The sequence below is a fragment of the Oreochromis niloticus genome, linkage group LG17, assembly GCF_001858045.2.
Source record: "Oreochromis niloticus isolate F11D_XX linkage group LG17, O_niloticus_UMD_NMBU, whole genome shotgun sequence".
In the NCBI taxonomy this organism is placed as follows: domain Eukaryota; kingdom Metazoa; phylum Chordata; class Actinopteri; order Cichliformes; family Cichlidae; genus Oreochromis; species Oreochromis niloticus.
In genome coordinates this window covers 32,028,808-32,043,204 of record NC_031981.2, presented here as the reverse complement: position 1 = coordinate 32,043,204, position 14,397 = coordinate 32,028,808, and the positions used below count along the sequence as shown (strand labels likewise).

The following is a 14,397-nucleotide window of genomic DNA, read 5'->3' as shown; positions in this document are numbered from 1 at the left end:
TCTTTTTTTTTTCAAACCAACACTGTTTTTTAAAAAAATGAATGAAGACACTTTATTTTTCAGACAGACATGCAGAAATTCTCAATTTTAACTGTAGCTTTCTGCAATTAAAAGCTTTTAACATCCAGCGTCTCCTTGCTCTGCTTAAGAGCACCTGGAAATTGTGTTTTCCATAAGAGATAAAAACCATGTTTTCTAATTATTTATTTATGTTTTTTTTAGATGCCCAGCGTGCCCTGGAGCTGCTCCAGCAGTATAGAGCCAAGCTAGACCAGAGACAGCAAAAGGCCAAACAGGGACCTGTGGAGGAAGACCACCAGCTGCAGCAGTCTCTGGACAAAGTCATCAATGTCTTTCAAAGTCAGCTCTTCAGTGCACTTCTTGGTAAGAAAATTTGCTTTGGTCAGCTTTGATCACATTTCCTGGATTTTGACAATTTAGGCAAACTACTTTTATGTGCACAATTGACTTTTTTGGAAATAAAGCTGTGCTTGGAGTGCTTTCTGTCACGCATTACATGTGTTTTACGTTTAATTTGCTATCAGTTTAAGGCATACATCTGCATAACTTCTTGTACTTTATCTTACCACATCACAAAACGTTTGCACTTCTGGTGTCTAACCATTCATCTTACGTGCAGATTAGTCCACATGCAATTATTTTATAACATTTTACATCATTTTTTATAAAAGTAGAGACAGAGGTTTTGCCATTTGTGAATTACATTATGTTAGTTCCTTGACTAATACAGTTTTTTCTGATGGCTTAAGCACATTTTTTGTAACTATTGGCTACTTTTGCAAAACACACAAATAAGAAAACCCTTCACCAAATCAGCAAAACATTGTAGTTTTCTTGCAAAAGCTAATAACCCTTTGCTTAACTCTCCAAACCTTCGTAAAAATGGTATTTTCGTATCAAACAGTTAACACAAGCCATCACATTAATAAGCACACAATGCACCAACTACACACTGATGGTATGAATGAAAAACACATCTGGCTTTTGCTTTCTCTGTGCACAAGGTAGGCTATGTCAGTTTGAGGTCATACTTTTGTCATAGGTCCGTAAACATAGAGGGATCCAAACTTCAAGTACTGGTGTTTTTCACACACCTTCACACACATCAAAACAAACACAAGTGTTCATTTCCAAGTCAAAACAAAATAGTAATTTCACTGAGTAAAAAAAAGAAATCAGTCTACATCGTGTCGTCTCTCTGGGTCTGGCCACAAAATTTCGTCTACATCACATGCAATGTCCTCTAGTCCAAGGCACCGGGGAAAAAATCTTCTGGAATGGCGTATCCAGGCCTGACATGATGCCTGGTCAATATCCCCACATGCCTCCTCCATTGCCTGTAAAAGGGCTATGCGTTGATGGGGATGATGGTCATAGACCTTCCAGCGCCAGGCAGAGAAGAACTCTTCAATTGAATTCAAGAATGGAGAGTATGATGGGAGGTTGAGTACAGTGAAGAGTGGGTGATCTGTAAACCAGTTACGGACCAAAGCAGCCCTATGGAAACTAACATTGTCCCATATGATGACGTATCTGGTCTGCTCTGGTCTCTGAACATTAGTGAGCGTGTCATGTAAGGTGTCCAGGAATGTAATAATGTGTGCAGTGTTATATGGGCCCAGGGTTGCATGATGGTGAACAACACCATTTTGACTTATAGCTGCACACATAGTTATGTTACCATCACGTTGTTCTGGGACATTGATTATGGCACGGTGTCCAGTAATGTTCCTGCCACGTCTCCTTGTCTTAGTGAGGTGAAAACCAGCCTCATCCACAAAAAACTGCTCATGACCCATCTGTCTCTAGCTCCATCACTCTCCAGACAAGTCTAAACAAATTCAGCACAGCAGGCACATGCACAGCACTACAGTATGCACTTCCAGATTCAGTACCAATGATACTATAGCTTACCTGCACATAGTCATATCGCAGCTGCTTTACACGTTCACTGTTTCTTTCACAAGGTACTCTGTAGATTTGTTTCATTTGGATTCTGTTGCGAGCAAGTACACGACCTAATACAGAAATGCTCACATTTTGTATGTTTTGGAAGGTGGTGTCATCCTCAATTATGCGCTGCTGAATTTCGCGTAGCCTTATGGAATTATTTGCAATCACCATATTGACTATATGGGTTTCTTGGTCTGCAGTGAACATTCGTCCTCTGCCCCCTGCATCTGGTCGTCTAGCAATTCTGTAAAGTAACAATTTCAGTATTTTTACATCTATGGTATTGTTGTGTTTCTCATTAGCATATGGCAGTGCTACAAATCTTAGTGCAGAGTGACTGTACTAACCGACTCTCATTTCGAAATGTCCTTATGATGCTTGCTACAGTGTAGTGGCTCAAGTTAGCCTGAACCCATTGGCCAGGTTCCCTCAGGGTCACTCCATGGTTGATTACATGGTCCACTATTGTAGCGCTGACTCTTCTTACCCTTCCTCTTCCCCCTCCTCGTCCTCTTCTTGCTCCTCCTTGTCCTCTCCTCTTCCTCTAAGGACAAGGAGGTGAACCTCCTTGTCCTTGTCGTCCTCTTCATCCTACTTCTTCACCTCCACGTCCTCTTCCTCGGCCTCCTCTAATTCTCACTCTTCTCACTCTTCCTGCTCCCTCCATTGTACTCCACACGGACAGCTTACCTGTAGCTTATTTAAAGTGCTTAGGCTGATTGCAAAGTGAACTAATTATCTAAAACAGTTTTCACATGTGACAGTGTGCCAGACAGTTGGCAAAATAGTGTAAATAACAGCCATAAATGTGTATAGTTTTGTTAGGAGTATGTTGATCATTTGGAAATTGAGTGTAAAGCAGTGAGTTGTGTTTACAGCTCTGCAAAAAGAGTGCTGTGCACTGGATTGTACCTACAGTTTTGCAAGGTGTGTGTTACAAAATGGCAAACTGAGTGCAAAGCAGTGTTTGTGCTTTTAGTTTTGCAAACTCAGTGAGTGGTTTTGCTATAAGTATTAATAGTTTTAGAAATTGTGCTATAAGAATCACAGTTAGGGTTTAAGCATTCAGAAAAAACTGTAAAACAGAAAGTTTCAGCAAGGGTAAATATTACAGTTTTATTGATCTTAAAGATTTGAGCCTTTCGTTTGATTCTTCACTTCCTCTTCGCAATAATGCAAAAATCTCAACGTTGTGTGTGGATTTTGTTAATTTATCAAGATTCATGTCTTACAGATACCAGATACCACACTACAAGAATTGTCATGCTGTTTTGGGGATTGACAGGGACTGACTAGATTTCCAACATTAGGTCTGCAGAAAATAGGCTGAATTCATGACAGCAACAGGAGAGGAGAACTGTTTGTTTTGTGTGGGGCTCATATCAGAAAATGGAGAGCAGAACGTAGGGTGTCACAGAAAGCAGGCACCCACCTTTCAAATCTAAATCTATGTATAAATTCCTCTAACAAGGTGACAGTCTAACCAGCAAAGTCTCCTTTGATTAACTGTTGCTTAATCACACGTGAATCCTCATGGTAACGTTAATGGTGACAAACTGGTTTTCACTCCCAGGCCCCACCTGCTTTCTACCCCGCCCACACCTGTAGCTATTACAGCGCACTGCAGCGCACCTTCTCACGTTTATTGTGCCAGCGTTTGTGTGCTTGTTTATGCTGTTCACTCACCCTGATTCCGAGTTCCTGTTTTGAAGCTTGACTTTTTACTTTAACCAAATTGGATCTGATGTGTTGTGAAATAATGCTTCCCCTGTTTTGTTGTTTGCTATTCTTACTGATCCTTCTTTCTGGTAAAGACTTTGTGCATGGGTTTGCGTCCCTGCTGCTGCACTGGATTATTCCACTATTTACATTTCACTATCCTTTTTTATTCCCCCTTATCATCTGTGTTATAGCCACCATACCCATTTGAGATGTGTTTACATGATGATTTATGATTTAGTGCAGAACTATTTGTCAGCTGTACTGTAGATTAGGGGAAGTGAATCATTGCTAGTAATATTATGTCGCCACTAGAGGTCCTCAGAGTATTAGCTATGTTTCATTAGGTAAAGTATTCTCTACCAGTGTACTCTGAGAGATGGGCTCTCTTTGTGACCATCTTGGTTTTGCTTGTATCTGAATAATTTAGCATATACTATAAAGTAATAGTTAAGCTCTGCTGGAGCAGCTTTTTTTAACATCACAGCCTCTGTCCAGCTCACAGTGGGGACTCCCTTAACAACTTTAACCAATCCTGGGACAGTTGCAGATAGTTGTTTTCAGAACATAGGGGCTACATTTAAATAGGGCAATCATTTGTTAGCTGCCAACCTGCAGCTGACTTAACAGTCACAGCAAAATGACTGTTAAGGCAAAAACTGACTGTTAATAAGAGACAAGCATTTCTGCACCTTTATCTACGGCCACTCAATAACTAAACCTGTGATACTGTATAACAGGCTCTCTTACACCCACCGGTACCAAATCCCGACACACTGGAATACAAAGCAGGCAAATCAGGTCATTCTACGGGTGGAGTAAACTTATCAAATCTCATCTGATAAAATTCACTGCAAACAAGTCAGCGAGCCACACACAGAAAACAAAAAAAGCTGGACTGTACACCCGTGAAGTTTGCCAGGTCCTTAACAAATAAGTTTTTTATTGGCCTTTTTTAGTTAAAACTGGTTAACTAGTGGTGATGCCTCGACACTTGGCGATGTCTGTTCTCCCCAAGCACATCTAGCTGTGGTGGTGGCCTTTCCACCATATTGAATAATTATTTCAAATGCAGACATATATGTAATAAATAATTAGGTATATGTCTAATTACACTATGTTTGAGGTGCAACTCCTGAAGATCATTCATATTTTATGCTTTTTCGGTGTGTTTTTCTATCCATGTATGTTTTTCCTGCACTGGTATTGTGCTTGCCATCACTGACATGCTGCAAAATGAAGCCATTTTCAATCAGATGCTCTGTAGATGGTATTAGCTGGTGGATCAAAATCTGACAGCACTTCTCTGTGTTCATAATTCCATCGGTTTTTGACAAGATCCCCAACGCCACTGCCTTCACCCTCTCTAGCAATAATTGCCTACAGATGGCTGTAGAGACTTACTATTGCACCTCTCTCCTGAGAGAATGGCTTGATTCTTGATTCTTCGGTGAACAGTAAATGGATCAACTGAGGGAAACTCTGGCTCTTGTGAAGCAAAATATAAAGAAATGCGGGGTGGCCCGAGACTATTGCACAATATGATTTTTAAAGATGAACTGATTATAAATTACACCATGGTTTGATTTTTTTTTAATGATCAACTTTACTACGCTGTCTTTTGGTGAATAAATTAATGTATCAATTAAACACTCACTGTTTGCACTCAGTGATTTGCCCACTTCTGTAGGGTTTAGTTAATCACTAAACCCTTTCACATTGTTACTTTCCTCCTTTTTCCAGATATCCAGGAGTATTATGAGTTTACCGTCCTTGCAGACAGCAAGTGCTCTGCGGACAGTCCCAAGAACCTTGCTGCCTCCTGCAGGCTGCCAGCAGAACCCTCAGCCCAGCCACAGCCCTCCACAGATCCCTTGACCTCCAGCATTTCTGATGGACAATCCCAACCCAAACCACTCGTCTCCAAACCCAGGTCAGTCAAGTATCCTGCGCCTCCAGTACCATCAGCAACACCAGCAACAAAGTCATCTTCGCCTACAACACAGTCCAGCACACCTGAGCTGGCCAAAATGAAGTATCGTGCTCCTCTTCCTCCTGCTCAACCGGGGGGCTCCAAATCACTTGAAGAGGAGACTTCTAAACCTTCCCCCAGTGTCACAGTTAGTAATGCAGAAACCCCAACCGGCTCCACAAATACATCTCCTGGAGTGTCGCTAAATGGAACAAAGCTTCCTGCTACCAGCTCTGGCATTTCTTCAGAAAGCTCCACCAGCCCACAAAGCGTTCCTGCTTCTTCTGACCTGGTGACAGTCTCAGCCCTCGTCTCGAGCACCATTCAAGGCCTTGTGTCTCCAACTGCTCCAGTCAAACCTGCCCGCACCAGGATCCCTTCCAGCACAAGCACAGGTCCCAACAAAGTCACAGATTCTGTCCCTACTGCTCCTCTGACCAGCAAGGACTCAGGATTCAGCAAAGTCACTCCCATTCCAAGTCCAACTAGTCCAAGCCAGGGAAAATTCACCTTCAGCGGACGCAGGTCCACAAGTCCACCTGGACAGCTGAACAAAGGACCTTATGCGTGAGTGCAGTCTCTGGTAATATGAATGTGCATGGATTGCTAGTGTAATATCTTTATATAGTACTTCAACATGCTATTAGGAATTTAGATATAGAACAGAACACTAATGGACACATATTTGGAGTTCACCTATTTGCACCCTCCCTTGATCTCTTTTCTCCAACCAGCCCAACCAGTCCTGGGCCAGGAAAGGGCCCTTCCACTAGCCCAACCCATGGTCCAGCCCTCTCCAGGCCACCCACGAGCCCAGTGACCCCCAACAAGGTAAGACATCTCTTTATGTTTTGTTGTAAGGACCACAAAAAAGCTGCAAGAAATCTGTCTGTAGCTGACAGAAAATGAGATAGAGGTTGTGTAAAGAGTCTGCAGCTGCAGACTCTAGGAATTTGCAGTGTAAACCCAAATGCAGATAAACAGAAACAAGAAAACAAAATCTTAACAAAAAAGCGAGCCGGTTTATTGTGGCTAAAGGCAGGAACAAAACGAAGGCAAAGGGAGGCCATAAACACTAACGAAACTGTGAGGAAACTAAACTAAGAACACAGAACGAGACTAGCAAAACTGAACACACTGAACACAGGACGTGAGACTATCAAAATAAAACAGGAAACAGACGCAGACTAAGCACATGGTTCGACACTGGGATTGGGGGGGGCGTCACGCAAGACAAGACCCAGCGCCCGGACAAATGGGCTCCTATCTGAAGGTAGGTGATGGCAGCAACTGCGAGTTATCTGTGGGTACAAGGAATTTTTTTCTTTTTATAAGGTCTCATAGTCTGAATAGCCTTATCTGAATCCTGCTTTATGTTTTTGGGGCGTGATTTAGGGCTGAATTCACACCTTGAAACAGTGCAGTTAGCAAATTGCAAAGGTTAGAACTAAGGATGCTTTTTTTATTTTTACTTTTTAAATATAAATAATTTAGGTTTAGCTGTACAATATTCAATGCTCTGTGCTTATTTAAAAACAAAACAAAATGCGAATATAGCCAAATTCATATTTTGATTGCATCCCACGAAATGATCCACTACACATTTTAATTGATTATGTTGTGATTGTTAAACTATTGACTTTGAAAATGACGTTTTCAGAAGCTGTTAGAAAAATTCCTGAGAAGTGTTTACGAGAGACACCACGTCTGCTCTTGAATCAGTACATCCAAAGGCTTGTGGTGGCTGCAGCAGGCAGAATAAGATAGGCAGGTTGTTTATACAGATTTGTGCATTGCATAATATGACAAAGGGAAACAGGTTAAGTAACATTTTAATAATCTGGACAGTCAGCAGAATGAGGTCAGAGGGTTAACCCTAACCCTTGGGTAAACAGGGATTGAGCTTTTTGACCGCAGGCTTGTTGCTGATGACTGAACATACAGCATCTTGAAGTATTAGACTAATGTCATTGTGCTTTTTTCAGTGTGTCTGTTTACTGAAGTTCTGCTCTTTACACAGATTTAATGATTGTATTTGTGGAGTTGGAAGCATAAGTATTCATTTTTGATCACAAAAATGGGTTAATTTTCAAACTGTTAAGTAAAGCCCAGCCAATATGGAAACCGAGCAATTATTTCTTTTGTTCGGAGCGTACCGAGCCTCATCTATCACACAGTATCTTGCCCAAGCACACTTCATGGATTGGAGAAGAATTAAAACTTTTTGATTAGTGGATTATTCAATATGGAGCATGCTTTTTTCCTTTTATTTTTTGTGTTTTTTAAAAATTATTTTGTGGGCCATTTTTCATTTGCTCTAACGGGAAAGAACAAGTGAAAATGACACAGAAAATAGTTCAGGATTGACTCAAACCCAGGTCAGCCGTTCAACCAAGTTAGCTGTACCTGTGCCCTCATCTCCTCTGATTATTCTATAGCACATGTAGCAGTTTATGCAGCTCAGGTTGATGGAAATAATGATATGTTGCTATGCTCATATATACTTTTCCTGTAATGTCACACCCACCTGGGACAAAACACAGACTTTCTTCTAGTCAAAATGCTGGATAGCTAACATGTACTACTACAAGCCACTCGCTTTGTTCAGAATTGCTATACAGCTGAAAGTGTAACAATGCATGTAAACACTTCATCTAATTCTTGTTGTAGTGGCCAAAATTGCACCATCCTTTTCCACAACAGGCCACATTACACTTGGTAGGTCCTTTAAACGATTCAAAATATTACTACCTTGCCATCTTGACCTTGTATAACGTTAGCCAGCTAATAAGCACTCACTTTTGTTTGGATAGTGAAGAATGTTTTGTTTTTTGTTTTCACCCCAAAGCTATTAATAATGATTCTGGTTATCACAGCCCAGTGCAGACAGACTGACCACTTTCTGTTGGCAACGGAGAGCATCAGGAAAAAACAACAATCAGTGCAAGCACAGGAATAGGACACAAAAGTAGAGCAGATACAAATGCAACACTGTGTTCATACACATGTTGCACATGTTCATGCTCTGCTACAGATGTGGGTGTTAGACATGGATTTGCTTACTCCAGCTTTCCTTTCTCTCTCAGCTCCACAGGTAGTGTATAGTACCTGTACTCTATATTACAGCATTTACTGTATATTGTACACATACAGTATATTACAGTACCAGCTGTAGTAATGTTGTGTATCAAGGAAAAGCAAAAGAGTGAAATCTCAGCTCTGCGTGTAGCTTTGGGCTACATATGGAGCTTTAACTTCACCCACAGTCAAAGTTGAAAGTAGAGCATCCATTGCTATACCGCTGTTACTGTTCACTCAAGCCCCCCCACTCCTGCCAAACAGAGACCTGACCTGATAAAAAAAGCAGAGAGTGGTGAGTGTGTGTGTGTAGTGTATGAATCTGTTTGTGTATGCGCTTATGTCTGTGCATACACGTCTGTCAGCGTGAGTGTTTGCCTGTGCATCCATGTGTGTGCGTTTCTGCGGCTGTCTCTAGACGTTTGCCACTTTTGTGTGTGTGTGTTCGTGTGTGCATGTGTGCTGAGTGTTCTGCATGCGTGCCGATATATATTCTGAGCCATGCACTCTTCGAGTTCAAAATGTGGCTACCAGCTGCCATAAAACGAAGAAAGCAGCTGGAAATCAAGAGGGCGGGTCGAGGTGCATCGGGACAGACTTGCCATGTTTCCGATTCGGCCTCTGTTTTAGGAGAGAAGTCCTATGTGGCTGCTCCGATGAAAGGACAGGTGGAGAGGACACAAGAAAGGGAGGAGAGAGAAACTGAACGATGAAAGGAAGGAAGGAGACAGAGACAGACAGACGGGAAAAACATGCCACCAAAAGCAGCAAACATCTGATTGGTGGAACAGGAAAGTTGGAGCCACGAGATGTTTTGGTGAAAGTTTGCCAGTCGAACTGGTGAGGATGGATTGCATCTGTATCCTCACTACCAAGGTGAGACATGGGAACAGAACAGGCTACAGTAGAAAGTGGCAGGGAAGACAAATCAGGGCACAGGAGAACAGGGTGTGTCAGTGTGGTCATTAAGACAGTGAAAAAAAATTTCTAATAGCTAACGCTTTATAATTTTGTGATTGGTGTATTTATTCAGTCATTACAGCAATGCCTTAATTTTTAATGTCAAACTCATTCTGAATGAATCATTGATGGGAAACTCAGCCATATCAAATTGGGGACAGGGTTGCTTCATGTACAGTTGACTTGCTTTAGTTTGTGAATAAACAGGTTATAAGAGTAGTAGGCTGTGCTTTTGTGAAGCGATTCTAATGGGAATGCTGATCTGATGTACAGTTATTGGTCTGATATCATGTGACACCCAGAGAGACAGCAAACTAGGTTGATAGGACAGACACTTCAAAAGAGTGACTGGCTGGCTGTGTAGCTATGCGACTGGTGCAGTGGTTGACTGAATGACTGACTGCTCTTGAGGCAGAAAAGAGAACTTGGTAAAAAAAAAAAAAACTAGGCTGGCAAAATTAAACACATACATTATGCACATATGTTCATGCTCAGAAATGCATGACCCATTTATAAGGAGTTGAATCAGTGTGAGCTGGGACAGACTTCAAGCCTGCATGTTCCAGCAGGCAAAAAGGAACATGCAAGGAACACAAAAATATTTGTGTGTGGACTTGAGAAAAAAAGTTCAAGTTTTGTATACTGCAAAAAAATCAACACACCTGGGCCTTTCGACAATTTTTGCATTTCTCAAATAAGTACTAAAAGTACCCTATCATGGAGCACACTACCTACTGTCATGGTTTGCTGTGTAGCAGGCAGGATGTAGGACCCAAACGCAGGACTCATACATGGAGAGTAAACTCAAAACGGCAGCTTTATTGCTGGAAAAACTCTTACACTAAAACAGAAAATAAAACCAAAAACAAGAAACTAGAAGCATGAAACTCAAACCAAAAACACTAAGAAACTAGGGAACTAAACTGGGAACAGAGAATTGGGAAATACCGGGTGCACGGAGGGAACAAACACAGCACATGGGGGTGGTGATGGAAGGAAAACACGGGGCTTAAATACACAAGGGAGTAATGAGAGAAGGGGAAACAGGAGGGAAACACAGCTGGGAGTAATAAGGCCTAACGAGGCAAGGGAAAGCAAAAGAAGATACACTGACGAAGGACATGGGACTGTCAAGGTAAAACAGGAAACATCAGACAATCCAGTCTGTTTTCACTCCTGAGGCGTAATATACGGACGATTTGTCAAGTCCCGAGGTGTTTCTGAGGAACGCGAAAGGTGACATTCCGCGCTCTTATGCTAGGCGCCGGGTTATGGATGAAATCCAGTAAAATGACGCTCTCATGGTAATACACGTTCCAGCCATGTATTCCAACCCTAACCATAACCTTATCCCTAACCTTAACCAGCACTTTAATGACGTTAGATAGTGTTTTCCAAAGTGATTTAAGTAAAACTAACGTACGTGTCTACATTCATAGACACTGCAGACTGGACACTGAGACATAGAGACACAACTGACTGGGGAGACTGAGGGAACAAGGAGACAAGAGTGACTAGACGAGGAATATGGGGAAGGCAAAGTAACAGAAATCTAAATCCTAGGAACTAAGAAAATAATACAAGCAGAAATCAATAAAGAGAACCAAAACCATGAATCAAAGAATATAAATGATGGAAAAAACATAAACACTTAGTCAGAAGACTCAGGACAATGACACCTACACAGCATATTTAGCATGTATTTTGTAGGATTTTGACAGAAAACTGTCTCAAATCCAACATTGTGAGTTGTACATTTGCCTGAAATGACGCAGGGTTTGACTGCAGTTATTGTGCTAGCTACTGGTTTTGGGGACATTTGAATCTTGAACAAATGTGTATAATAGAGCTGGGCGATATATCGAGTTTTTTAAAAAAATATCGATATATTTTTATACGAGATATAAGATGTGACAATATCCTTTATATCGATATAGTCTATGTTACGTTATAATTATAGTTGCGGAGCCGCAAGTTTGCCTCTCTTTCGTCCACTTTTGTCTTTACGCAACGTTACTCAACCTCGCCTCTCCTTCACTGAACACAACTCCCCCTCCTCCCCCATCGCTTCACGTGCAGGCAGCGACAAGATGGACACGGCAAATCTCCGTTAATGAGTTACTGCGCATCGCCCGGTGCGTGGGGCTGGACGGCGTCAACGTGTTAGCGAGCTAACCACGCTAACGAGCTAGCCACGCTAACGCCATGCACGGCCTGAAATCCTTTAATTTTCTCAAAAGTTGACTGCGCGCCTTTTGTATGAATTCTGGTTGTGCTTGATGACCGCGAACCGATTTTATGTGATACACGGCGCTCAGCAATCTGTCAAAAAATGTTTTAGTTCGACTTTGGTAAGCTACGGAGCTGCACCGCTTGATGGATTGTCGGAGCATTACGGCTACCGAGGAGCCTCGCGGAGTGATACGTACTGTGCTTCAACGTAAGGTGCCATTTATGGTGCCATTTATGGTCCTTATACACACACAATGTGTGTATAAGGACCATAAATGGCACCTGTTCAGAGACATGGTTACGAAGTGGATTTCAAACTCCAGGCTGTCAGTCATGCAGTAGAATTTGGAACAGAGCAGCTGTGAAATCTGTCTATGTTATTATGCTCAGCGTCTTTTAGTTTACATTTTGACTGCACAATTGTGAGCTCTTTGTTGTGCACAAAACAACATAGTTTTCTTTTATTTATAGAGCAGCATTATTTAATAAATGCTCATAATTTATTTTTGAGTAGTTTTTTTCATGTACATCTATGCTGTATGTTAATAAAAGTGCCTGTGTGACATCTGGGACACAGATTTAACTAAGAACTCTCTTTTTGTTCTTACTTTATGGCTTTAAAAAAATATCGAGATATATATCTTATATCGCCATCCAGCTAAAAAATATCGAGATATGAATTTTGGGTCATATCGCCCAGCTCTGGTGTATAATACTAAATTCTTATTTGAAAAAGGAAAAAATTTGAAAAAAGATATAAAAACTAAGCCATATCAGAACACATAACTTGTCTAAAAAAATATGCTTCTTCCAGCTAGCAGCTAGCTTCTTCTTTTGCCACTATGTAGTTAAGATGGTAACAACTGAGCTGTTAAAACTCAGTTTTTGACCTTTATTAATACACCATAGGGGTACTGTGGTACTTGCCTTTATGCACCCAAAGTCGCGAGTAAAGGTGCACAATTTGAGACACAGCGAAGGAACTAATGTTAATATAATACACCAACTCTCTCTTTGTCTATTTGTTTATTTCCTTTCTGCGCCATCAGAAGTAGTAGTAGTGACCAAACTTGGCATACTGGAACATCTTAGACCCTTGAAGGGTCTTATCTGTATCTGATATTATGACATTATCATGTTCCATGGCAATTACCTAGCAAATGGCTAATTTTTTTTAGCATTTATACACATATAACATGTTATAAAAGTATTATATTGTTTTTAATTACACAACTAAAATGTTTCATTTATATCCACAGATACCTAGCAACTTCAGAGCAGTGGGATAAAAATGACCAATTTTAGACCTTCCACCCCTATTTTTTTATTTTCTCAGAGAGTTTAAGTATATGAGTCTGCCAATAGTACGGACAGGCGAAACACTTCTGTGGCATGGAAATGTACCAGTAGAATTAATTAGTAATGAATGCGTGAGAGAGATCCTGTCAGTACAGTGTAATTATGTCCTCAACTTTCTCTTGATTTTGCTCACTTTTTTTAGACTCCAAACATTAACTCCAGCTACTCAGCTGTCTCTCCTGTGTCTTATTTTTGTGTTTTCCACACAAAAACTGAGCATACATGTAGCTGAAGATGAACTGTATTATTACAGAGGATGTTCTTTCCCCTCAGCAATTTCAAAGTAATAGACACCCCACAAAAAAGTAAAAGCCATCATAAAACCTACAATAAAGTTTCAAATCAACGTCTCCCTGCCAGTCTCACAGCTTGTCCTGTTGTTTTTAGTTTTCTTAAACTGAAAACAACATCTTGAACAGAGTGAAAATAATTTTGATCATACATGTAAGTGTTGTAAGATGGCTTCTGGCTTATGAAAATAGTCTTCAGTATGGGCATGTAGAGGGATTTGGGCATGACAGTTACACCTAATATCTTGTAGTATGGGCGTTTGGGGGTTTGAACCTTACTGTCTATGTAAAAGGTAAACATGCTGACTACTCGGTCGTCCTGCCACCTTAGCTAGAAATACTATGTGTCTGCCAGATCATGAGCTTATTTATATGAAATTAAGTCTTAGGAGCGTGATCTTCTGTCATTTAGGTATGCACAGAATCAAATCCAAGGGTTTATGATTAACTTTAGCAGAACTGTCAGTTCTACCAAAGACTTCCAAATACAGCCTGATTCCAAGATCATCCATCACAAAGGAATCTGGAGAATAATAGGAAGTAGCAGTAGGCACACTCTCGCACACAAATAAGTCTGCAGTGATTTGGCAAATATACAGACAGACTGCAGGGATTCAGTCTCACATTTATCACCCTAATCTTGTTTATGTCATTAAGATAATGGAAACCAAGGGTGTTTCCTGAGCTTAGACTGATAGATTATAGCTGGAAAATATTTCAGTACGTCCTCTCACCTCCTGTTTGATTAACACACACACACACACGCACACACATATATATATGAAAAAATATTTCCCCCTTCCTAATTTCTTA

General features: G+C 40.9%; 1 protein-coding gene across 2 annotated transcripts in view; it reads left to right on the top strand.

Annotated features, from left to right (window-relative positions):
- dlg1a (discs large MAGUK scaffold protein 1a) overlaps positions 1-14,397 on the top strand; it is a 115,515-nt gene that overhangs the window by 1,156 nt on the left and 99,962 nt on the right. For both annotated transcript variants that reach the window (XM_005457145.4, XM_025899799.1), the window contains exons 2-4: positions 223-384; positions 5,437-6,232; positions 6,400-6,496. In XM_005457145.4, the coding sequence (XP_005457202.1) occupies positions 223-384; positions 5,437-6,232; positions 6,400-6,496 (1,055 nt within the window). The remainder of the gene's footprint in view (positions 1-222; positions 385-5,436; positions 6,233-6,399; positions 6,497-14,397) is intronic.